Below are 26,299 nucleotides of genomic sequence, written 5' to 3'. Positions count from 1 at the left end.
AGTTTTACACAAATCCTTCATTGGTGCATCAGTGACGGGTGACTAGTTCAGTATTTCCCTCACCTCCTTCATCAGCTTAAGAAATGATGATATGAGATTCTTAGCAATATATTTTATCTTTTTTTTTTAATACTCAGAGGTACCAGCAATAACAGGCCAGAAGACTATAAGACAGTTTTCTCATCATTGTAAGAAGCTTTTTTTTTTTTTAAATGTCAAACATATATGTAAGGGGGTGTTGAAAGGTGGCATTCGCTGCAAATCTGAAATGAGAGAAACACAGGAAAACACACAACGGGCACACAAGCCTTTAGAATCTGCGGGCAAGGAGCCACCCAGACAAGCCCAACAGCAAAGAGCCCCAAACCCAGGTTAGACAACGGATCCATCCGATTCATCCATCCATTTTCTATACCAGCCTTAATCTTTAATATATTTTATCTAACCCCGCAGGAGAAGATCTGTGGTACTTTTCACTGTGGGACTCTTCCTTCTTTTGAACTTCAGACAGACATTTCAGATATCATCTGTCCTGATTCAGTTTGTCTAAATTTGCAGGATAAACTCACCACGAACCCTTTAATGTTTCAGTGTTTCCACCCGATTGTCAGGTTGCTTCTGCTGAATTTGACCAACTATTTTATATCTTTCATCCATTATGGTAAGGCTCAATTTGAATCGTGGGACCGAAGTGCTGCAACCTTGCTCTAAAAGTGACAACAATTATAGTAAAGTGTATCTATGCCAGCAGAGAGAAACTTCACACCAATGAATCTGAGTCCTGAGATTTGAAGAGAAAAAAAGATGCTCAACAGTGAAGTGAACCTTATCAAAGTTTCAGGGTTTTGTTAATATATATATATTTTTTTTAATTAATGCATTAACAAGTGATTGATTCTTTGAAAGTTTTGTTTTGCATCAGTTATTTTTTGAATGATAATGACAAAAAAAATCATCTTTAATATTTGGAAATTATCAAATGTACACTACAAATATTAAGAAATATAAGAAATACAAATACTTTCCAAATACCAAATACTTAAAAAATATAACTGAATGTTGAAAAAATAATATTTTAAAAGTCTTATTTTCTGTAGAATGAAGTGATATATAAAGAAAAAACAATGTTTCAAGATGAACTCTTATATCTTTTATTGGACAGCATAATAGCAAAATACAGAGAAGAAAAGAAAATATGTCATATAGGCCAATAATTTGAAAAGAAAATCACAGTTTGTAGTTTGTGTTAATTGTAGAAGATTTAAATTAAGCTTTTATTACTACAGTATGTGTAATTCTTGTAAGGACTGTTGTTATTTTCCTTAAACATCCTCTTGGATATTTGTGTCACATCAGAAGTGCATTTAGTTCATTTGAAGACTACAAGTGAAAACAATAATAATTAAAGCTGCAAGCAGCGATGAACGGGCCTTCGCACCCTTGTGCATGTTCAGGCGTGCTGCAGTGGAAGTGCTTGTATGACTTGCATGTAGATGTCTTCAGGCCTGGACATTTAGCGGATGACACCAACCACGACTCTTAAACCATTCAAAAGTTATGGCAGAAAGTAGGAACTATCAGATATCGACCAATCAGATGAAGGGGCGGGGCTAATTTGCACCAATTAAGGTGAAAGACTCAAAACCATGTCCAATGACACCACCCACAAGTCTTTACGTCAAAAGTTATTCAAAAGTTATTGCAGAAAAGAGGAACTATCAAATATCGACCAATCAGAAGAAGGGGAGGGGCTAATTTGCACCAATTAAGGTGAAGGAGTCAAAACTGAGTTCGATGACACCACCCACGACTCTGTATATCAAACCATTTAAAAGCTTTTTGGCGTCTATCATCGCCACGGTAACGCTTTTGACTGAGAAAAGTAATGCCCATCGTCGCAGGATGGAGACACATTTTGATGTATAACACACCTGGGTGCATGTTACGGTTCGGGCGAAGAAACGGCAGAAGAAATGGCATAAATTGCGCCAAAATTACACGATTAATTCAAAATGGCCGACTTCCTGTTCAGTTTTGGCCATGCTGCCAAGAAACTTTTCTTTAAGTTGCAACATGATACAGGTGTGTACCGATTTTCTTGCATGTACGTCAAACCGTATTATGGGGCTTGAGGCACAAAGTTTTCTACGGGGCGCTGTTGAGCCATTAGGCCACGCCCATTAATGCAAACCATTAAATATCAAATTTTTCGCCAGGCCTGGCTTGCGTGCAAAATTTGGTGACTTTTGGCGCACGTTACGGGGGCAAAAAGGCCCCCATTTTGTCGGAAGAAAAACGAGGAAAATAAAAACGAGAAAAACAAGAATTCCTGCAGATACAATAGGGCCTTCGCACTGTAAGTGCTCGGGCCCTAATTAATGTACAGCATGGTTTTAATCAGTGTTATGACTCTCAGGCGGATTATTGTATAGTATTATAGTAATATTATATTATATATGTATTGTATTATAAGTTCTCACTCAATGCAGGTTGTTAATATCGTTTCATTGGAGACACGACTGATGTGGTTCCTGACTGAGCAGACCAGATGTCCTGAGAGGTTTTGTTTCAGGATGATGATGTTTGTCTCAGTGGTTCCAGAGAGGAGCTCAGAGTCTGTCAGTGTGTTTCCATCCAGAGTCCAGCTGTACTGAGGACTGTCCCCTCCCTCAGAGGAGCAGGACACCTTCACCTGTCCCTCAGACAGACACTCAGACACCAGCAGGACAGAGGACACCGGAGCTGAGAGACACAAACATCCCTTTTGATATTGGGAATTCATCTTTATTTATTTTTTTATTTAATCTTTATTTTTAAAGTTTACCATAAAAAGCAGGACCAGTACAGGGTATTGATATGAAAAAAAAATCTGATTTTTAATACAGTATGAGATTCAGATATTATAGTATGACTTAACACCCAAAAGTATAAATTGTATTTACCTTGAATAAACAGCTGCAGAGTTTGTTTTCCTGTTTCTCGTCCTTCTGAATCAAAGACTTCAAGTGTATATTGACCACCATCAGTCCTGATCAGGTTGTTGATCAGAAATGTTCCATTACTGGGAATAAAGACAGATCTGGTCTCCATGGTATTAGTGATGATAGTATTCTTTTTTCCATTCAATATTATAGTTTCCTCTTTTATCCATTGATATCTGGGTATTTCTGAGGTATTGTCCATCAGCTGGAGGACCACAGTTCCTCCCAGAGCTCCAAAACACTGAACTCCATCCTGTCTGCCATCACAGTAAGTTTCACCACCTGAAAATTAGGACACAAAAGATACAAGTAAACAGGTGGAATTATCTATAATTCTTTACTAAAACCATCAGTTTGTGGGACCAAGAACAAGTTTCATAAACAGATGATAATTCTCCTAGAGCTGATGTGAAGACTTTTGTTTGCAATGGTGTATAATATACAGCTGTTTTGTAAAATAAAATAATGAGCTATACAAACATGGAGTATCACAAAATATGAGTTAAAATGACAAACATGAGTCTGCATCAGAATCCACAAGCCTGTCATGTGGGGTACCTCAAGGTTCAGTTCTGGGTCGTCTCTTGTTCTTTTCGTACATTGTTCCTCTACCAATAATAATGAGGCAATATCCTGATATGTCTTACCATTTCTATGCTGATGATATCCAACTTTACTGTTCATTTAAACCTTCACAATTTGATAAGTTGTGGTCTTTGATGAAGTGTTTGAGCAGCCGCAAACATTCACTGTGTGACAACTACTTGAAGCTAAATGCAGAGAAGACAGAAGCCCTTATTATTGCTGATGAAAGCCTTATCTCTGAAATAAAGCAGAGCCTCGGTGCATTAGGCCCTTCTGTCCAGTCAGACCTCAAAAACCGTGTTCTTATTTTTGACTCTGCTGTTTTGGAGTTTTATTCCAGACAATTCGTAATGAATTGGTTCTTTCAGTTCAGAAATATTGCTCAACTTTGTAAATAACTGACATAATCTGAGCTGAAGATGAATGCTCATCCTTTTTCTTATTTTGTTAGACTATTGTTATACCCGTTTTACCTGTTTAAAGAAAAAACAAGGTTGGCCATCCACAAGCAGTCCAGCATGCTGCTGCAAGGCTCCGAACAAACACAAGGCAGAGACAACACATAACCCTGTTTTAAACGTTTTCCATTGGTTACTAGTGCATTTTAGGGTCAATTTTAAAATTGTAGTCAAGCGCCTACCCACATATCTGACCTTTTAGAGCTGCTCAGCAAATCTCACAGCCTGAGGTCATCTGGTCAAAATCTGCTGGCCTTTTAAAAAGTGGGCAAAGAGTCTCTTATTTGGACAGGCTTGTAATTAGACTTGGGCGCTGTTATAAATTTGGAATGTTTTTTTTTTTGTGTTTATCATGTATTTCTTGTATTATGTTTGTTTTTTTGCTCCTTGTTTTCATGCTTTTGACTTATCTTTTTATATGTGGCTTGTGAAGTACTTTGTGGCTTTTAACTTGTGAAAAAAGCGACATAAATAAACATTACTTACTGACTTACGTACATCAAGTGGCCTCATAACATAAAGTGAAACGTCACATTTATACAGAATAGGATTAAGATATCATAATATGACTTAATGCCCAAAAGTGTAAATGATAAATACCTTGAATAAACAACAGTAGAGATTGTTTTCCTGTTTGTCGTCCATCTGAATCCTGGAGTTCAAGTGTATATTGACCACTATCAGTCCTGATCAGGTTGTTGATCAGAAATGTTCCATTACTGGGAATAAAGACAGATCTGGTCTCCATGGTATTAATGATGATAGTATTCCTTCTTCCAGTCAATATCGTTGTTCCATCTTTTATCCATAGATATCTGGGTATTTGTGAGGCGTCGTCCATCAGCTGGAGGACCACAGTTCCTCCCAGAGCTCCATAACACTGAACTCCATCACGTCTGCCATCACAGAAGGTTTTACCATCTGAAAATAAGGACATTTAATATTAAACACAAGAGATCATCAAGTGTAATTGACCAAGTTTTCAAAGCTGCAAATTAGGAAACAAAATATTAAAAAGACTAAAGTAAATAACTATATAACCAGTTTTGTAAACAGACCATAATTCTCCTGCAGCTGATGTGAAGATTTTTGTTTGTAACGGTTCATTTCATGCTGCTGTTTTTGTTACTTTTACTAAATTTTAAGAGCTCCAAACATAAAGTCCTTCAATGGTGACTGTTGTGTTTCAGCTGACAGTTTTAACTTTTTAAAACATGTTAACTTCAGTAAAAATTGAATCATCTGTTTTTTGGAGACACGACTAATGTTGTTTTTGACTGAGCAGACGCCCTGAGAGGTTTTGTTTCAGGATGATGGTGTATTTAATTCCTGGTGACTGTTTAGTACAAACTGAGTTTATCCTTTTACAACATCTTAAAATGTTCATTTATGACTTTGCGTAAATGAGAGGAGCAATGATGATACTTTATGAGTTTGTTACTGTTGTTTGTTGCAACAATTAATTCAGTCCATAGGAATCTTCACTAATTTACAAAGTATTAAGATTCAAAGTAAGATTAGAGGACATGATAAAAGCAAACACAGATATTTCAGTCAGGAAACACAGCACATGTTTTTGTGAAAACGGAGAAAGAAAGACTCTATTAGATCAATCCTGCAACCCGCTGCAGCCAAGTAAGACTTAATGTATGAATGTACCAAAACTCCTCTGAGCTGAGATTCATAGTTTGATTGGAGGATGTGTTAATTTTACAAGGTTTAAATGCCTCTGTCTCCTTACCCACAGTTGTAGAAACAGGTGTTGGTTCAATACACAGAGTGTTGTTTTCTTTAAACACCCACTTTGATATTTGTTTCCCATCAGAAGTGCAGTTAATGAAAATGAAGCCTATCAACATAGCAATTAATAATAAACACAATGATTATGTACAGCTTGAATAGTAAGTGTCATGATTATCAAGCTGATTATTTTATAACTTTTCACTCACCGCAGGTTGTTAATATCGTTTCATTGGAGACACGACTGATGTGGTTCCTGACTGAGCAGACCAGACGTCCTGAGAGGTTTTGTTTCAGGATGATGATGTTTGTCTCAGTGGTTCCAGAGAGGAGCTCAGAGTCTGTCAGTGTGTTTCCATCCAGAGTCCAGCTGTACTGAGGACTGTCCCCTCCCTCAGAGGAGCAGGACACCTTCATCTGTCCCTCAGACAGACACTCAGACACCAGCAGGACAGAGGACACCGGAGCTGAGAGACACACAAGATGTTTGATATCATGACTGACTCTTTACATTTGATATTGATAAGCAGAGACAGTACAGAACAAGCATATGGAGGATTTTTTGTGCCAAAATTAAATAAATAAATACATCATTAATTAATTAAAATGGGAATTAAATATATCATTAATTAATTAAATGTGTCATTAATTAATTAAAATTAGAATGAAATATGTAATTAATTAATTAAAATACAATTCATTTTAAGTAAAAATATATATTTATTATTTCAGTATTTAATTAATTAATGACACATTTAATTAATGATTTCGTGTTACGTGTGAATCATGAAATGTAAAACTGCATTTAATTAATTAATGACACATTTAATTAATGATTTCGTGTTACGTGTGAATCATGAAATGTAAAACTGCATTTAATTAATTAATGACACATTTAATTAATGATTTTGTGTTGCTGAATCATGAAATGTAAATGTAAAACTGTCAGTTTCACTCGTCAAACTCAGTGGGCGGGGCTAACGCAAATCTAGTGGAATCCACTGCTTTGGACTTTCTAAACATGACAGCTGAGTTTGGAATGATTTTCGTGAACTTTGTAGAGAGTTGGTGAGCGATATCTTCGACCTTGCAGAGTATGTGGAAGTAGGATCTGCTGACCCCAAGCATGTAGCATGTAAAGCAGAGGAACTGCTCGAAGTCGTTGGAGTTATTTCTGCACTTTCCCATCTTGACTTGATGTGCAGGGGAACCAATGAGGTGTTTGGAATCCGCCCACTGAGTTTGACGAGGGAAACTGACAGTTTTACATTTACATTTCATGATTCAGCAACACGAAATCATTAATTAAATGTGTCATTAATTAATTAAATGCAGTTTTACATTTCATGATTCACACGCAACACGAAATCATTAATTAAATGTGTCATTAATTAATTAAATGCTGAAATAATAAATATATATTTTTACTTAAAATGAATTGTATTTTAATTAATTAATGACATATTTTATTCTAATTTTAAGTAATTAATGACACATTTAATTAATTAATGATATATTTCATTCCCATTTTAAATAATTAATGATGTATTTATTCATTTAATTTTGGCACAAAAAAATCCTCCATACAAGCATAGAAGAACATTGTACAATAAATTATGTACATTGAAATATTTAATGTTTAAACTTAAATTTAGTTTTAAACAAATAACTTAATTTGATAACAAGAAAAAGTTATTTACCTTGAATAAACAATTGTAGAGTTCGTTCTGCTGTTTCTCGTCCATCTGAATCCTGGAGTTCAAGTGTATATTGACCATCATCAGTCCTGATCAGGTTGTTGATCAGAAATGTTCCATTACTGGGAATAAAGACAGATCGGGTCTTCATGGTATTAGTGATGATAGTATTCTTTCTTCCGTTCAATATTATTGTTCCATCTTTTTTCCATTGATGTCTGGGTATTTGTGAGGCGTCGTCCATCAGCTGAAGGACCACAGTTCCTCCCAGAGCTCCAAAACACTGAACTCCATCCTGTCTGCCATCACAGAAGGTTTCAGCACCTGAAAATAAGGATACTTAATATTAAGAAGTAGAAGTAAAGAAAACCTAAACAACTGTAACTGTTTCTATAAATTTCAATAAATTAAATTAAATTCAGTTTTATCGATAACTAAAAGCATTAAATAAACAAATAACTATGATATTTGGTTGAATCAACTCTAAAACCAGTCCACAGGATCAAGAACCAGTTTTGTAAACAGACCATAATTTTCCTGCAGCTGATGTGAAGACTTTTGTTTGTAACGGTTCATCTTTTGCTGCTGTTTTGTTACTATGACTAAAGTTTTAGGTCACAACACATAACTTCCTCAATCTGTGGCCGGAAACCAGTTGTGTTTCAGTTAACAGCATTAACCTTTTAAAAACAAGTTTATTTTAGCGCTGGTGAAAGCTTGGTGAGTTAAAAGTAAACACAACAGAATTTCTGAGAGACCAAAACAACATCTATGAAGGATATTGTTTATAAACTATCATACACGTCCGGTTTAACATTATCAGAAAAAGAGTCTTTTAAACTGAATTAAATCAATTATGTTTAAATAAAATGCCATCAGAAGAAAGTTCAACAACTCACCAAGTGATACTCCAAGTAGCAGCATCAACAGACCGACCACAGCTTCCATCTCCGCCTAACCCTAACCCTAGTTTCCAGCAGTTATCAGATTAAAGTCAGATAAATCAAACACTGAGCAGACAGATGCCTCCTTTTACTGATCAGCTGTCAAAACATCACTTCCTTTTAACATGATGTGTGGAGAAGTGAAAAAGCAAGTGAACAAAACATTGTTGGTACTTTGCAAAATATGCAAGTGTGGCAGAAAAAATATTCAATTAAAGCTGCAAGCAGCAATGAACGGGCCCTCGCACTCACGGCCACCGCCCCCCATAAGTATCAGAAATGACACCACCCACGACTTCCTATGTCAAACCATTGAAAAGTTATAGCAGAAAAAAGGGACAACCAATCAGAAGAAGGGGCGGGGCTAATTCAAGCCAATGAAGGTCAAGGACTCCATACAGAATCTGATGACACCCACGACTCTCTATGTCAAACCATTCCAAAGTTATAGCAGAAAATCGGGACAACCAATCAGAAGAAGGGGCGGGGCTAATTAAGGCCAACGAAGCTTAAGGACTCATTACAGAGTCCCATGACACCACCCACGACTTCCTATGTCAAACCATTCAAAAGTTATAGCAGAAAAAAGGGACAACCAATCAGAAGAAGGGGCGGGGCTAATTTAAGCCAATGAAGGTCAAGGGCTCCATAAAGAATCCCATGACACCACCCACGACTCTCTATGTCAAACCATTCCAAAGTTATAGCAGAAAATCGGGACAACCAATCAGAAGAAGGGGCGGGGCTAATTAAGGCCAACGAAGCTTGAGGACTCATTACAGAGTCCCATGACACCACCCACGACTTCCTATGTCAAACCATTCAAAAGTTATAGCAGAAAAAAGGGACAACCAATCAGAAGAAGGGGCGGGGCTAATTAAGGCCAACGAAGCCTAAGGACTCATTACAGAGTCCCATGACACCACCCACAACTCTCTATGTCAAACCATTCAAAAGTTATGGCAGAGAAAAGTATTCTAGGGGGCGCTGTTGAGCCGTTAGGCCACGCCCATTAATGCAAACCATGAAATATCAAATGTATCGCCAAGTCTGGCTTGCATGCAAAATTTGGTGACTTTTGGAGAACTATCAAATATGGACCAATCACATGAAGGGGGGGCGCGCCTTTTGGCGTCTAGCGTCGCCACGGTAACACTTTTGAAAGAGAAAAGTAATGCGTGGCGTCGCAGGATGTAGACGCACATTTTGATGTATAACACACCTGGGGGCGTGTTATGGTTCGGGCTGAATTAACTGCCGTAGGAATGGCATAAATTTCGCCAAAATGACACAATGTATTCAAAATGGCCGACATCCTGTTCGGTTTCGGCCATGGCTCCAAGAGACTTTTCTTTAAGTTGTGCCATGATACAGGTGTGTAGCGATTTTCGTGCATGTACGTCAAACCGTATTGTGGGGCTTGAGGCACAAAGTTTTCCGGGGGGCGCTGTTGAGCCATTTTGCCACCCCCATTAATGCAAACCATGAAATATCAAATTTATCGCCAGGCCTGGCTTGCATGCCAAATTTGGTGCCTTTTGGGGAACTATCAAATATGGACCAATCAGATGAAGGGGGGGTGCGCTTGTTGGCGTCTAGCGTCGCCACGGTAACACTTTTGAAAGAGAAAAGTAATGCGTGTAGTCGCAGGATGGAGACGCACATTTTGATGTATAACACATCTGGGTGCACGTTACGGTTCGGGCCGTATTAACTCTCGAAGGAATGGCATATATTGCTCCAAAATTATGCGATTAATTCATAATGTTCAAAATGGCCGACTTCCTGTTCGGTTTCGGCCATGGCGCCAAGAGACTTTTCTTTAAGTTGCGACATGATACAGGTGTGTACCGATTTTCGTTCATGTACGTCAAAGCGTATTATGGGGCTTGAGGCGCAAAGTTTTTTCTGTCTGAACCAACCAGATGAAGGGTGGGCGCGCTTTTGGGCGTCTAGCGTCGCCACTATAACGCTTTTGAAAGAGAAAAGTAATGCGTGTTGTCGCAGGATGGAGACGCACATTTTGATGTATAACACACTTGGGGGCACGTTACGGTTCGGGCCGTATTAACTGCCGAAGGAATGGCATAAATTGCGCCAAAGTGACACGATTAATTCAAAATGGCTGACTTCCTGTTTGGTTTCGGCCATGTCGCCAAGAGACTTTTCTTTAAGTTGTGTACTGATACAGGTGTGTAGCGATTTCCGTGCATGTACGTCAAACCGTATTGTGGGGCTTGAGTCACAAAGTTTTCCGGGGGGCGCTGTTGAGCCATTTTGCCACGCCCATTAATGTAAACCATTAAATATCAAATTTTTCGCCAGGCCTGACTTGCATGCAAAATTTGGTGACTTTTTGGGCATGTTTAGGGGGGCAAAAAGGGCCTCCTTTCGTCAGAAGAAAAAAGAAAAAAGAAAGAAAGAAAAATTCCTACAGATACAATAGGGCCTTCGCACTGAAGGTGCTCGGGCCCTAATTAACAAAATATGAGAACATATGAAGCAGTCAGATACTAAATGTCTTTTTAGTTGTCATATTAAAATTATTCTATAATATCTAAACTGTACAGGGAACAAGTTGTCACAACAACAGGTTGTTGGGAGAAGAAACTCCGTGTTACCATAAAGTGAGCAGGTTATATGGTCGTAAAGTGGGTTTTTCCTCACTGTTATTATAAACAATCATGAGTTGTCATCAGACCCAGACAGGATGCATTTAATACTTGATCTCTCAGTCTGTGGATTTATTCTGCAGGACTGCCTCCTGTCAGTTCAGCGTACCTCCTGAACGCACTGCGCCCTCTAGTGGGGGTTCTACGTAACACACTCACGTATAGTATAGTCTAGTAGCACGTAACAGTGTAGTGAAACTTTGTACTGTATTTTCTTTTGATATTGTTTCATTTTATTTTATACTGTACAGCACTTTGGTTGACCTCGATCGTTTTTAAATGTGCTATATAAATAAAATTGACATTGACATTGACATGTAGGTCAAACCGTATTGTGGGGCTTGAGGCACAAAGTTTTCTAGGGGGCGCTGTTGAGCCATTGGGCCACGCCCATTAATGAAAACCATTAAATATCACATTTTTTGCCAGGCCTGGCTTGCGTGCAAAATTTGGTGACTTTTGGGGCACGTTTAGGGGGGCAAAAAGGCCCTCATTTCGTCAGAAGAAGGAAATTAAAAAAAAAAAAAACCGAGAAAAACGAGAAAAAATCCTACAGATATAATAGGGCCTTCGCACTGTCATTGCTCGGGCCCTAATAACGAGAGAGAGAGAGAAGACCGGCGAAGCAGACAACAAAACAAACCTAAGGTATGCGTGTAAAGAAAGTTATCAATCGGTCCATTCACCACTGTGGCCAATTAATCACAACAGCTCTGAAACCACATACAGAAATATTCAAACACATCCTTACAGGTTATAATTCCTGCTCACTCTTAAATATTCAAGCTTCATGCTTAAATTGTTACAAGTCTTTTAAAACGATCCTGCCTCATTATTGTACCAATTTCTGCACAATACAATATGACTCACTATGGTTTGCTTCACTTGTAGCTGAGTGTTGCATTCACTGATGTTCAGCTGGGAGGAGTGATTCAGACCAGCACTTGCTGATTCAGTTTCACCTTTAAATCAATGAATGATGCTGTTATTTTGAAAGAAATAAAGTAGTTGTTCCAAGTCAGCAGAAAAAAGCTGACCATCAGGCGAGACTATAAGAACAGTAATGTGTAATTAAAGAATATTAAACTATCTTTTTTTAATATATTTTTTACCTTGTAACTTTCGTCTCTTTTGAATGTTTCATAAAATGTGCGTCTACCCAAGTGACCAAATATGGTCATTTCCCCAGCAAATGACAGAACATAATTTGGATTTGGAAGAAAAAAACGCCCAGCTTTTTACCTCACTGGAAAAAAAAATGTTCAATGCCTGAAAAAGCTGAACTGAAACTTTCAAATTCGGTTGACATAAAATATGAAGTAAACCCAGACAGAGAATGGAGAGAGAAGAGGGTGGTGACAGCATGTGTTGGTATTCTTGCGCTTGTCTTTGAGGAAGTTACCAGTCATGCATTCACTTCCATTTTTACCTTCTGCACATCCAGCTGACGTGTAAAAGGAGACATCGTTTGATTTATTTAACTGCTGCAGAGAGAGATGGAAGCTGTGGTGGGACTGTTGCTGATACTACTGGGAGGGTCTCTTGGTGAGTTGTTGAAAATTTTATTTTATTCATTATGATTTTAGTGATGCCGGTAAATATGTTTTGTAGTAATCATTCTGGATTGTCAGTAAACACATTTAATCTTATCAATAACGTAAAGCAGCAGGGAACCAACTGTGGTTTTGGTTTTTTGAGTTGTGTCTCCAAACAACAGACGTGTATCACAAAATGTGATACTCCATACTTACACAGCTCATCATACAGCTCACGAAAAGTCTAAACAGGAGACTTGTAATAAGTGATAAACTACTGCCGAAGTAACTGTGTTTTAGGAAGTTAATTCTGTTAAAGCTGAACCACTACTGGTTGATTTAAAATCTTCAACTTTAGTAAAAGTAACAAATCTGCAGCATAATATAAACTGTTAAAAAGAAAAGTCTATACATCAGATGCAGGAGAATTATGGTGTGTTTACAAAACTGGTTCTTGGTCTTTGGTTTCAGTGATTGATAGGACTGATTCTCAGTTATTTCATTTGTGGAAATTAATAGAAAAATTATATTTACTTCCCTTTTACTTTCAATCTTTTGTTTCCTAATTTGTAGGTGTGAGAACTTACTGTGATGGCAGACGTGATGGAGTTCAGTGTTTCGGAGCTCTGGGAGGAACTGTGGTCCTCCAGCTGATGGACGACGCCTCAGAAATACACAGATATAAATGGAAAAAAGAGGGAACAATGATATTGGATGGAGGAAATAATAGATTCATCATTAATACCATGGAGACCAGATCTGTCTTTATTCCCAGTAATGGAACATTTCTGATCAACAACCTGATCAAGACTGATAGTGGTCAATATACACTTATGGTTGTTGATTTAGATCGACGACAAATAAAAAAACAAACTCTACAGGTAATTATTCAAGGTAAATAACTTTAATTTGTTGTAGGAAATTAATGTATATGAAGATATCTAAATCATTCTATTGATAATGTACAGAATGTATCTTAAAATCAGTCCATATCCATATTCTGTTTTGTGTCTGCTTTTATGTAGAGACTGTAAAAAAAAAAAAAAAAAGTCACAGATGAAATCACAAAGTCAAATTCATGTTTGTCTCTCAGCTCCTGTGTCCTCTGTCCTGCTGGTGTCTGAGTGTCTGTCTGAGGGACAGGTGAAGGTGTCCTGCTCCTCTGAGGGAGGGGACAGTCCTCAGTACAGCTGGACTCTGGATGGAAACACACTGACAGACTCTGAGCTCCTCTCTGGAACCACTGAGACAAACATCATCATCCTGAAACAAAACACAGGACGATGAAACGATATTGACAACCTGCGGTGAGTGACAACTTTATACAGTAATCAACTTGATAATCGTGACACCAGATATTCAAGCTGTATATAATAATTGTGTTTACAATTAATATTAATTGTTGTGTTTATAGGCTTCATTTTCATTAACTGCACTTCTTGTGGGATGCAAATATCAAAGTGGGTGTTTAAAGAAAATAACACTCTGTGTATTGAACCAACAACTGTTCTTACAACTGTGGGTAAGGAGACAGAAGCATTTAGACCTTCTACAATTAACACATACTCCAATCAAATGATGAATCTCAGCTCAGAGGAGCTTTGGCACATTCATAAATTAAATCTTACTGTGCTGCAGCGGGTTGCATGCATTGATGTAATAGAGTCTTTCTTTCTCTGTTTTCACAAAAACGTGCTGTGTTTGCTGACTGAAATATTTGTGTTTGCCTTTATCATATCCTATAATTATACTTTAAATTGTAATACTTGATAAATTAGTGAAGACTCCCATGGACTGAATTAATTAATTGTTGCAACATACAACAGTAACAACCTCACAAAGTATCATCATTGCTCTTCTCATTTACGCATAGTCTTAAACACTTTAAGATGTTGTAAAGAGATGAACTCAGTTTATACTAAACAGTCACCAAGAATGAAACCATAAGAGATTTAAATCATAAAATCAGTCAGTGCTAACATAACTTCTGGTGTTTGTGTCTCTTGTCTGTAACAGATCCCTCTCTGCTCAGATGTGCTCTGATGGCTGTTGTGGCCGTAGTTTCATTTGTTGGGATTGGTCTCTACTTCAAATGGAAGAAGACAAAATACAAGAAAGTTGAAGCGTCTGCTGCAGCACAAAGAACAGAGTATCCAGAGGAAGTTTTCTGATCAATGACCATGTTTTAAGATGTGTCTTGATAGTTAAATACAAATATTAGTTGTCTTTGTTTGCATCCTATAGGGAACATTAGAGTAATTCAATGTTATTTGAAAACAGTTTTTGCACTTTTGTTTGTTTGTTTTTTCCCCCTACTGTTTGTTCTACTGAAATCTATTCTGTAAATGGGTTGATCCAGTGATTTATATTAAAGGTCTGCTCAAATTTTGAAAGATTATCTTCTTGGGGAAAGCTGGACACATGAGTAGAGGGTTTATTTGTTTTGGCAGAGGTTGACTTCTGGATCTCTGAGCAGACAGAGTGACCGGGATAATAGGATTTTATGAGTGTATGAGTGACAAAAGCAAGTGGCATGTCAGTAGTCTATCCTGCCTGTAGTGCATCATGAACATGTATTTGTGTCAGCTCAACCCTAGAGACATAATAATGCAGATAGAACAGAGTAAAGCTGCAAGGTTGCAAGGTGACAGGCTGGGTGATGAGGTACAGGAGAAGACTATACACAAAGGGCCTGATTTACTAAAGGTTTGCATGCGTAAAAACGTGTGCAAACTTGACATCACCCACAAACCAATGTGCAAGCTGATCTACTAACAGCGTGCAAAGAGGACTGCGCCTCTCAAATGCGCAAAATAGCACACGCTTTTAGTACTTAGTATTTAGTACTTTTGCCCTGATGAATAATCAATATGGGGCGTACCCGCCAGAAAGCGCTAAATACTGGGAGGGGAAAATGCAAATAGGTTCATTTACCACACGCAATGAGATTTACCAAGCCTGAAAGTAATTGCGCGTATTGTGATTGCGTCTGTATTTAATACGTTCGAAAGGAAGGTGCTAATCTGCTGCTGCTGTTATTGTGGCAAGGAGGCGACATCGCCAAAATCAAATACGCAGAGAGAGAGTCTTTCGGACTCGTGTAAATTTGTTTGGAATGAATGAAAACCAGATAGTTGAAACATATCGACTATCTAGCGCTTCCATCTTGGAGCTGTTGAATGAGTTAAGGGCTGATTTGGAGCCGGTCACAAGCAGGAGTAACGCCATATCTGCCTTGCCGAAACTGCTCTCAACTCTTCATTTCCTCGCATCAGGGTCATTCCAGCGCACTGTAGCCATTTCTGCTGGGCTCTCCCAAAGCAGTTTTTCAGGTGTGCTGTCCACTGTCCTCAACGCTCTGTTACGCAGTATGGGCAGGCACATACGGTTCCCATCCACTCGGGACGCACTGAATGATGTCAAACACGGATTTTATGCAGTTGCTGGGTTTTATTTGAATGTTAAATCGAGTATTATTCAGCAAAAGGTTGCCACAGGAGGCATATTCATTTTTTTATTTGTGATAATAAATAAACCACGTGTTTTCATGGAGAAAAAAGTGTTTCTTATTGTGCGCCTATACCTTGTTCTGCAGTTGGCTCTAGCGTGTCATACCCCGGTATCCCAGTTATCTGCTCCTGAGCAGATAAGCAGTGAGCTGCACCTGCTGCTCAATGCTGGTTAGAGGCATCTCTTCCACAGGCCCTCCACCTGTCTTGTTTGCTGAAGTTTTATTAAAGGCCACTTTTTCTTTAGTTCTTCGCCTTATATCTTGCCACCTTCTTTTAACCTCATCTGCCGTTCTTTTTGTCTTACCAACTGCATTTATTCTATCGCAGATTTTCTCCCATATTGCGTTTCTTTTGGTAATGTTTAAATTTCTTTGCTGTAGTTCATGAATGTGTTTATTTGCCTCTTCCACTAATATCTCTAACTCCAACTCCTCGTCAAATTTCATTTTGTTTGCGCCGCAAACCGTAAGACACGCAACACCTCATTTAAATACTGCGGTTTGCACCTGTTATCAATTGCGCGCGCAATCTTAGTTGATCACCCGCAAAACACACAACAACAGCACGTGCAAACTTTTTCAGTGCACACGCAATTTAGTACTCTTTATTTAGGATCTTAGTAAATCGGGCCCAAAGTCTGGTTGCTCGGTGACGATAATATCCAGTTTGTTGTACTGTTATCTCCATCCATTCCCATCTCATGCTTTGTTGTTTTTTTTGTCAAGTTTAGCCCTTTGTTTTTTGTAATTCTTGCTCAGCAATGCTTTTTGTTCAATAAACCACATTTTCGGAAATCCTGCCGCCTTCTGCATCTGGGTCCTACTCATCCAAACCCTGACAGATAGGTGCTCAACATCTGCTGTCTGCTGTTGATCTACAAACACAGTATAGAGCCATGGGAGCTGCTCGTGAGCTGTTCAATTTCTTACACATAGACTTTATCATGATCACTAACGTGTTTTGTATCAGTGACAATAAATAAAGTTGTTAAACTTTGACACTAATCAGTGGTTGCAATTCGATGGAATACTGAACACTTGGTGTGGTTTTGTGTTTCAAGGAAACTAAAAAAGAAATTAACAACCATGTTCTTCTCCTTTTATGTTTTTGGCCTTGTCATCTTTTGCTTTTTTCCTTTGATAAAAAAAAGTGTTAAAGAAAAAAAAGATGTCTGAGTTCCAAACACCTCTCATACAAGTGTGAAGAACTGCACCCACAGGTAATAAATTAGTTTTTAGCTCTAATCATTCCTCGGGCGTATGTAGAGTCAAAATCAATTTACTCCTTTTTTCAATATTTAAAAATTGTATATATAAAAAGCACCTGCTAACCTCAAACTTCAGGTCGGGATGAAAGCCTGTAACAGGTCAGGAATAAGAGAAGAAAGTTGATATTTCAGGGCTCTAAAAGTGAGGGTCAAGATTTAAAAATGTGTTCTTTAATTCAGTGGTATCAAGTAAAGAGTCTAAAACAGGTATGTTTTTACACCGGTTTAAAGGCCTTGATTCAGATTTCTGCAGTCAAGCTCCTTCATATTAAGGAATCATACAATATTTCTCCAAAAACACAAACTTTTAGAAGACTTTTATGGTAACTGACTGTAAGAATCATTTGCATTTTGGTCCTACAGCAAACTTTTTGGTCTGGCTTAACATCCTGTTAGTCAAAATTATAATAGAAAAGATAGACCAATCTGGAGGAGTTGTGTTGACATGGAAAGAGATGATCTTGATCAGTTTGTTAAACAACAGTCTTTAGAATGAGTGACATCACTGCTTTCCTGAGTCTTTCGAGGGAATTGTATTGGAAATGAATTAATTGTCACACCTACAGCCGACTGATCAGCAAACTTTGAGTGAATAACGCCCACTTCCTCTTTCCCTGCAGAGTGATACACTAATCTGTGTTGCTGCTGCAGATGCAGCGGTGCATCAAGACTTTAGACCTTTTAAGCTAGACTGTTTTAGTAGCTGGTTTATAATGCACTACTTATGTTTGCATACATTTTGTTCTGAATATCCTGTGTTTTCAAATTTGTGTACATACTTGGTAAACCTCTATCTCTGTATTTACTGTTCTTTAACCCAATAAAGAGACTAGAAATGAACCTAATTTATGCTTAACTTGGAGAGAAGAGAATTTCACCTGGTAGCTTTTCTTATAAACAAGTAATAGCCTGTTTTTGCTGTCTTTGTTCTCATTGTACCATCATGAACCTCACATTTAACATGCTGAGCTCTGCAGAGTCTGAGATTGAAATCAGAGAAGATTAACAACTGTCTTTAATATTTTCCACTGGTGGACAAAAGTAAGCTGGATTCACGTGGATCTTTGTTCTAGAAGATACAAGCAGCATATTTGATAATATTCTGCCATCTTAACCAGCATATTGTCGCTTTATTAACTGGTTTCTCTTTGAAACACTTCATCTGCTTCAGGCAGAACGTGGTGGGTTCTGCTACGGTCTGGAAACAGGTGAATCTTTGTTTTGTTACGGCAGGGGACTTGATGTCATTAACAGTCTATAATTTTTCAACCTGACTGAAGTACATTGATGTGCACCTCTTTCCTGCGCTCAAATTATGTGGACAAATAGAGAGAAACTTGATGGAGCTTAAAAAGGGAAGAGAAGGCTGATTTTTCAACGTTCACCCAGCTGCATATTATGAGTTTAAATATAAAGTGTGATTTAAAAGGCGTGAAAGGTATTCTGCAAGAACTTGGGTTTAACAGATGCAGGTCTATCTAAAGGGTGTGAGGTTTTCTACTTCCACAGTAAAATGTGCCCTTCCGCTATCACACTAAATGGCGTGCAGCGTTGTGAGCCTCAATACTTCTTTCCACAACAGGCTGTTAAACTTCCCCCAACTCAGAGTGAAATAGACTACACCTGCAAACATCTGTACAGCTGCAGCTCCTGGATGAGCCTAGATTTTGGCTGATGGAGGGTGACATCATAATCAGCAGCAAATAGATGTTAAAGTTAATACATTTAAACTTTGTTCAGAACAGAAAATTTTCAGAAAAACAGCATAAATCACAAAAAACAGCCGTCAAAACAGACGTTTCTGTTGAACAGGAAGTAAAATGGTGAAAATAATTGGCCTTCTTAACCAAAGTTACTATGCAAACCAAAACTGACATGAAGACAAACTTCTGTTCGGTTTGTAAAAAGTTACATATGAAGTACAGCTGATGCTGCAATGACCTAACTGTTAATGTAAATAATGCAGGTGTTAACTTAAAAATGAGTTATTAATATTAGCCTTTAGTCTTAAAACCTCTCTCTCTCAGGAAACTGTTGACTGAACGGGGAAGTTGAACAGATATCACCTCATTTCCTCTAAGTTTAGAAGAAGATGAATTTAACATCAATGATGTGCAGGTTACACACACTCTTCTCCTGATCATTAGCAGCACACACTGCTGACTGATCACACTAAAATACACATTTGGTTTCTGGAAACAGTCTGAAAAGCAGCTGAGAGTCAGAGGCTGAATGGTGAGAAGACATGCAGGCTGTGGTTGGAGTGATGCTGATGTTTGTTGGAATCTCTTCTGGTGAGTTTTACTGTTTTCATGCAGCCTTTTAAAAATTTGAACAATGAATAACATGCAGTAGGGTTGTCCCGATAATATCTTTGTTCTACCGAATTGGAGTCATTTGCTTTTGAGTATCGACTGATTATGAGTCCCAATCTGATACTTTGACAATCCTCAACAATGAAAAAAAAAAAGAAAAAAAAAGAAATGTCCCAAATTACAAACAGCAGAAGCTGCTGCAGTACTGCATTTGCCGCCCAATTTTAAAAATATTTCCAAATTGCAAAGATTTCTGAAATATCGAGGAATTGAATTTTGCTTTGGAGTTTACGTCAGCCAGTGTTGCCAACTCTTCAGTAAGGAAAGTAGATATTAGCTTTTTAATCTAAATATAATTGTAGTAGATGCTGTTTGACAGAGAAGTACACCATGAGAGGGATAAAACGGCAAGTAAAAAAAACACCAAAAATTTTATAATTTTTGATGTCACAATTCCAACAATCCTTTGTCCTGTCTATAGGCCAATGCAGCTCCATTGTAAATGTATTATAATAATCCTATTAATTAGAATTATGTATGAATAATGATTATCTAATGGTGCTGGGCCAGTTCGAGATCAGCCAGTTTTGGATTGAAGGATGCAGGAGCTGCTCGCTGGAGTACAGATTGAGGATGACACAAGCCTTCAAGTTAGAGTCTAAGATTTGTTGCTAGTTGGTTTTTTTGAAAGAAAAAGAAAGTTATTTATCGGGGTCTGAAAACTCATTATCAATCCATCTTTATTTGCCCGAGGGAGGGGCAAAGGGGATTTAAAGCAACAGATGTGTGTTGGGGAGAGGAGGAGGTTGAGTTGGAGTCTGACTGAACATTGAGATGCTGAAGTTCTCTGAAGTTGTAAACAGTTTGGGTTTTTTTGTAGGCCTACTCACTGGGAATATTTCTCTCCTTTTTCTCTTTTTTTTCCCCTTTTGTTCTGATCTTGGCGATAATAAAAACGCTGATAATAGAAGTTTTTGGAAGTTTTTGGACTAGTCCACCAAAACAAACCCTTGACAATAATCATTAGAATAAAAAAATAAAAAAGTTTAAACAGTTTTTTAAAAAAGGAGATAAAATGCTATTAAATTGAAGAGACTAAAAAAGTGGGTCTTTTTTTAAAATAAAACAATTAAATACAGCCAGTGTTGCTCAGTAGGCAACACTGACATCAGCTGCACGAGCACCAACTGCTGCTTTAGGCTGAAGGTTACACCTACTCCCCACCTGACTAATTATTGTTGGTAAAAATTATTGATAAGACAATTAAATTATCTATTTAGTTAATATAATTGTAACATTGCAGAAGAAAACCCAAATGCAATACACACAGAGCACACATCAGTAGCTTGTCTGGTTCACTTTTATTTACCACAGCAGCAGCGAAGGGCAGGCAGGAATACAGGACACGGAGCTGGCAAAAATCAGCATCCGGTTCGGAAAACAAGGTCGGGTACCGGGGAACAGGAGACCAGGCAGAGTCCAAAAACAGGCAGGGTTGGCAACGGGAAGTCAGAACGGAGACCGCTGGAGAGTCTTGCATCGAGATGGCTAAGACCTATCTGGCAATGAGAGTGAGTGGAACAGGGGACCAAATAGTGGCAGAGCGATGAGCGGCAGGTGTGTGTAATCAGTCCTGATTGCAGAGGAGGGAGTGGACTGTGGACGTGGCAGAGTCAATGAATGAATGAGTGACTGGGGAATAGGAGTGCAAGTTATGACAGTTTTGTCTTTAAAGGAGACCTATTATGGCATTTAATGTATATTCTAAACAGGCCTTGAATGTCTTAAAAACAATCTAAAGCTTGTTTTTTCTACATAAATCATAAATCCAGCCTGTGGGCCCTGTCACTAGTTTTACCGCTTCTAACCCCTTTTTCTGTGCTCCATTCTAAGGGAAGGGGGGGGTATGATAATGAGGCTCTGTGCTGATTGGCTCCCTGAATGACATGTAGCAGGGGAGGAGCATAAACCTCGCTCCGCCAGAGCAGCCCAAGCCTGTAAATAAATCACAACACTGAATTTTCACAAATGGCAACTTTATTGTTAAAAAAATAAAATATGAGTTGTATATAAATAACATTTATGCACTATTTCAGCCGGATTTGCCCGTCGGATGCTGAACGCTGGCCCCGCAACCCCACGCCGGGCGCCCGGCGTGGGGTTGCGGGGCGCATTGCCCGTTACCGATGATCAAACCGACAGATTTTGCTGAAAATCTCGGAGGGTGAAGCTGGTCCAGCCTGGGACGTACCCCAGAAATCCCTGCTCCCAAGACAGTAGGCTGGAGCAGCGCGCATCACAGCGGCTTTAACCGGGGAATCTGACCGGTTCCGACCGGCCGGGACCGCAGGAACCGGCCTGGACTGGTAGCAGGGACTCCCGGGGACCGACCAGCGGAATTTCAGCCGGATCTGCCCGGCGGATGCTGCGCGACGGGCGCCGCAACCCCACGGCGGGCACACAGATCGGCTCCGGGGCGCATCCTCTGCGTATCGCCCGTTACCGGTGATCAAACCGACAGATTTGGCTGAAAATCTCGGAGGGTGGAGCTGATCCGGCCTGGGATGGACCCCCGAGGAACCAGCTCCCAAACCACCCGGGAACCTGGATGATTTAACCCGGATACGCTCCGCCGCGGCGCCGCGTCTGACTGGCTCAAGGAAGAACCGCTCCAGCAGCGGAGAGAGCTGGTTGTGGGCGTGGTTTTAGCAGCGGAGGCCGAACCTCTGCGCCTAGGGTGACGTCACCCTAGGCGCAGATTCTAATCGGCTCAAAAAAAATCACATGACACTGGGGGACTCTGTAAGGCGGGGGTCAGAGACCTTGCAGAAATTCATGGTATTTTGTCTCCCCTGTGCTGGCAGGGTGAGGGGAGACCACTTTATATTTCTGATCATTCAGAAATCCCGTGATTGGAAATCGGGGCATCAGGACATCAAGAACAAGCAGTCATGGAATTGAGTGATGGCTAAAGTTTTATAATCCATCTGCTTTAACTTAATGTTGATGTTCATATTGGATGAAAACATTGCTGTAGTTCCTTTGGGAGGATAGTGTACTCAAAATTGCGATGTTTTCTCTTTAACTTAAAAATGCAGGTGTGAGAACTTACTGTGATGGCAGACAGGATGGAGTTCAGTGTTTTGGAGCTCTGGGAGGAACTGTGGTCCTCCAGCTGATGGACGACGCCTCAGAAATACACAGATATGAATGGAAAAAAGATGGAACAATAATATTGAACGGAAGAAAGAATACCATCATCACTAATACCATGGAGACCAGATCTGTCTTTATTCCCAGTAATGGAACATTTCTGATCAACAACCTGATCAAGACTGATAGTGGTCAATATACACTTAAACTCCAGGATTCAGATGGACGAGAAACAGGCGAACAATCTCTACAGTTGTTTATTCAAGGTAGTTATTATTTTGGGTATTAAGACACATTATGATATCTTTATCTTATTCTGTATAAATGTGACATTTCACCAAGATTCAGTGACAAAAAAGTCAGAAGTGATGTTTGTGTCTCTCAGCTCCGGTGTCCTCTGTCCTGCTGGTGTCTGAGTGTCTGTCTGAGGGACAGATGAAGGTGTCCTGCTCCTCTGAGGGAGGGGACAGTCCTCAGTACAGCTGGACTCTGGATGGAAACACACTGACAGACTCTGAGCTCCTCTCTGGAACCACTGAGACAAACATCATCATCCTGAAACAAAACCTCTCAGGACGTCTGGTCTGCTCAGTCAGGAACCACATCAGTCGTGTCTCCAATGAACTGATGGTTTCTGTCTGTAGAGGTGAGAAAGAACAACAGTAGGAACCATTCCAACATTTCTTTCCACATAAATCCTTGTCAACTGAAACATTTTTATGCAGCAGTATTTCTGTTTGCTTAGATCAATGACAGTCTTTAACGTAATTAAAGGTATTCACAGTTACTGACTTTACACTAATACAGAGATGTAACCAGTTTAAACTGCACCATCACTGAGATCTCATCATAAGATCTCTTGAAATAGACGTTCCTCTCAGTGCTAACATAACTTCTGGTGTTTGTGTCTCTTGTCTGAACAGATCTCTCTCTGCTCAGATGTGCTCTGATGGCTGTTGTGGCGGTCGTTTCATTTATTGGGATTGGTGTCTACTTCAAATGGAAGAAGACAAAATACAAGAAAGTTGAAGCGTCTGCTGCAGCACAAAGAACAGAGTATCCAGAGGAGTTCTCAGTGACTGAACTGTAGAGGTTTATTGATCACTGATCATGTTTTAGATATGTGTGATGACAGTTAAATACAAATATCAAAGTGTAGATATAGAAAGATAGTACTGGAACTTGTTTCTGTGATCATCATGAAATTAAAATAAAAAACAGATGTGTTCAGACATGTGTGTGTTTTAAATCCAGAAATGACACACAAAACTGAGGGCTTCCACACGGCGTGCCGAATGGTCGCGAAAATACGGTTTAGCTATTAATTATTGCTATGTTTGTGTGTGTGTGTTTTGTTTAGTGAATTATCTTTATTGTCAATAGCATTTATAGTAAAATAGGCATGAAATTGAAAATTTCCGCCCGTTTGTCGCGCCCCACCTGACATGTCTCCGTTCCCCACCAGTGGGGCGCACATCACACTTTGAGAAGCACTGGCTTAACCATTCATTCTCAGAACTTCTCTGCACACCCCAATTAGATTCCTGTTTTTGTTTTCTAGTAATTTAGCCTTATTTTCCTTAGTTGTCCCATGTTTTACATATTTCAGTAGATATTGTTTGTTTCATTATAGGAGGATATTTTTTGGTTCCTCCCGCAAATTTTCTGTTATAGGCCTAATGTATTTCTTTTTTTCTTTTTTTTTCTTTCCTTTTTTTCTACATACTGTTCGTCTGTACTTTTAAAACGGTTGTATATTTTTATGTGCTAATAAACTAAACTTAAAACTAAAAAACTAAACTAAACTAAACTTCTCCTGTCTGGTAGGTGCTACAGATGGCTGAGCACCAAAACCACCGATCCCAGACACAATAAACGTCACTCCGCTGAACTTGCAGTCGTCAGAGTGTTGGATACTTGTGTTTATATCTTTATATCTGATATATCTTTATATCTGTTCGGACAATATTGGTTCCATCACTAATATAGTGTAAATATTATTTTGAATGTTCTGGCTTTTATTTAATTATTTAAATAAATTGACTTCTGGCAAATGTATTAGAAAAGGATCCATTTTTGCATCTGCAGCAGACTGATCAGTTAACAGCGAATGAATAACATCCACTTCCTCTTTCCTTGCAGAGTGATACTCTGATCTGTGTTGCAGGTAGCACTGTGGTCAAGCCAGCCGTCATTCGTACTTGCGTGGCAAATACGAATGAATGAATTGGCAAATGAATGAACAGAAAAAACAGAAAGATATGAGGTACTGAGTTTGAGATAATGCAGACATTTTTTTTCATATATTTCTTTCATTACCTTGATAACACCCATAGTTTTGTAATATTTACACACTTAGGCTACTATGAAAGAAAAGAATTAAACACTTTTTTCTTTTTTTTACTTGCTGATTGATGATGGTGCACCATCATGCCACGAAAAGGTCGATACTGTCTTTTTTTTATTTACATTTTTTTAAATTGAAGAAGTAATATGAGTTTATCAGTCCTATTTATCTGAACATTCATAATTAAAGCCAAAAACAGTAAGTTCTGTTGTATAAATGTATCTGCATCTTCTCTCGGCCAACTCACATAATTATTTTAATTCAAAATTAATATTTGTGTAGTTAATACATTTTTTCCCCAAACGTTTTCTTTAATTTAATTTAATGTTTTTTTTTTCTTATCTTAAGTTATATTTACCTGTGAAAAATAGCTACCATGTTTTTTTTTAAATACTTCTTTACGAACAGTTCTGACTCTAAAGGATAATCCAGCTACTAAATTAAAGATAGATAATGAGTTATAAATTCAGCCTTTAGTTTCAAACCTCCTACAGAACAAAAGTAGAAATGTTCCATCTTTTTCTCTCAGCAGAGTCTTTTTCTGTTTGGTAAAAGAGGAAGTAAAACTATATATTTTCATTTCCTCCTCTAAATTTAGAAAAAGATGAATTCAACATCAACGCTGTGCAGGTTTGCACACACTCCTCTCCTGATCATTAGCAGCACACACTGATGACTGATCAAACTAAAACACACACGTTTACTTTCTGGAAACAGTCTGAAAAGCAGCTGAGAGTCAGAGGCCGAACGGTGAGAAAACATGCAGGCTGTGGTTGGAGTGATGCTGTTTGTTGGAGTTTCCAGCTGTAGGTTCGGATTTCTGTTCTTTTACTTTTTAGTTTTGGTGAATTAAGTTGAAATCTGAATGTCATAATCACTGTTCCTTTTTGATAATCATTCGTGTTTACAGTAAGAGTAGAGCTGTATGTTGAAACCTAACTATCCCGTCACAGACCTGAGACACTGAGCTGTTTGTGAAATGTAGTCTTAGACTTGGCTGCAGAACTGTTCCTCTTCACTTTTCTTTAACTTAAAAATTGCAGGTGTAAAAGCTCACTGTGACGGCAGACAGGATGGAGTTCAGTGTTTTGGA

General features: G+C 38.7%; 2 protein-coding genes and 1 long non-coding RNA gene across 3 annotated transcripts; 2 read left to right on the top strand and 1 right to left on the bottom strand.

Annotated features, from left to right (window-relative positions):
* Nucleotides 1–1,214: 1,214 nt before the first annotated feature.
* LOC133447355 (hemicentin-1-like) lies at nucleotides 1,215–7,612 on the bottom strand. The gene is made up of 5 exons (XM_061726029.1): nucleotides 7,465–7,612; nucleotides 5,974–6,231; nucleotides 4,625–4,945; nucleotides 2,943–3,263; nucleotides 1,215–2,742 (listed from the first exon to the last, which is right to left on the bottom strand). Exons 1-5 carry the CDS (start codon nucleotides 7,610–7,612, stop codon nucleotides 2,477–2,479), a joined length of 1,314 nt encoding a protein of 437 aa, XP_061582013.1. The 3' UTR covers nucleotides 1,215–2,476.
* A 6,107-nt stretch (nucleotides 7,613–13,719) lies between these two features.
* Nucleotides 13,720–14,836, top strand: LOC133447562 (uncharacterized). The gene is made up of 3 exons (XR_009782919.1): nucleotides 13,720–13,919; nucleotides 14,027–14,134; nucleotides 14,629–14,836. It is a non-coding gene; the product is annotated as an uncharacterized LOC133447562 (long non-coding RNA).
* A 4,800-nt stretch (nucleotides 14,837–19,636) lies between these two features.
* Nucleotides 19,637–24,004, top strand: LOC133447354 (hepatic and glial cell adhesion molecule-like). Its single transcript, XM_061726028.1, has 4 exons — nucleotides 19,637–19,685; nucleotides 22,805–23,125; nucleotides 23,245–23,505; nucleotides 23,783–24,004. The coding sequence occupies exons 1-4, from the start codon at nucleotides 19,637–19,639 to the stop codon at nucleotides 23,947–23,949; spliced, it is 798 nt and encodes a 265-aa protein (XP_061582012.1). The 3' UTR covers nucleotides 23,950–24,004.
* The last annotated feature ends 2,295 nt before the right edge of the window (nucleotides 24,005–26,299 follow it).

The sequence above is a fragment of the Cololabis saira genome, chromosome 7 (assembly GCF_033807715.1).
Source record: "Cololabis saira isolate AMF1-May2022 chromosome 7, fColSai1.1, whole genome shotgun sequence".
In the NCBI taxonomy this organism is placed as follows: Eukaryota; Metazoa; Chordata; class Actinopteri; order Beloniformes; family Belonidae; genus Cololabis; species Cololabis saira.
Note: the sequence above shows the minus strand (reverse complement) of the source record. Positions and strands in the feature narration are given on the sequence as shown.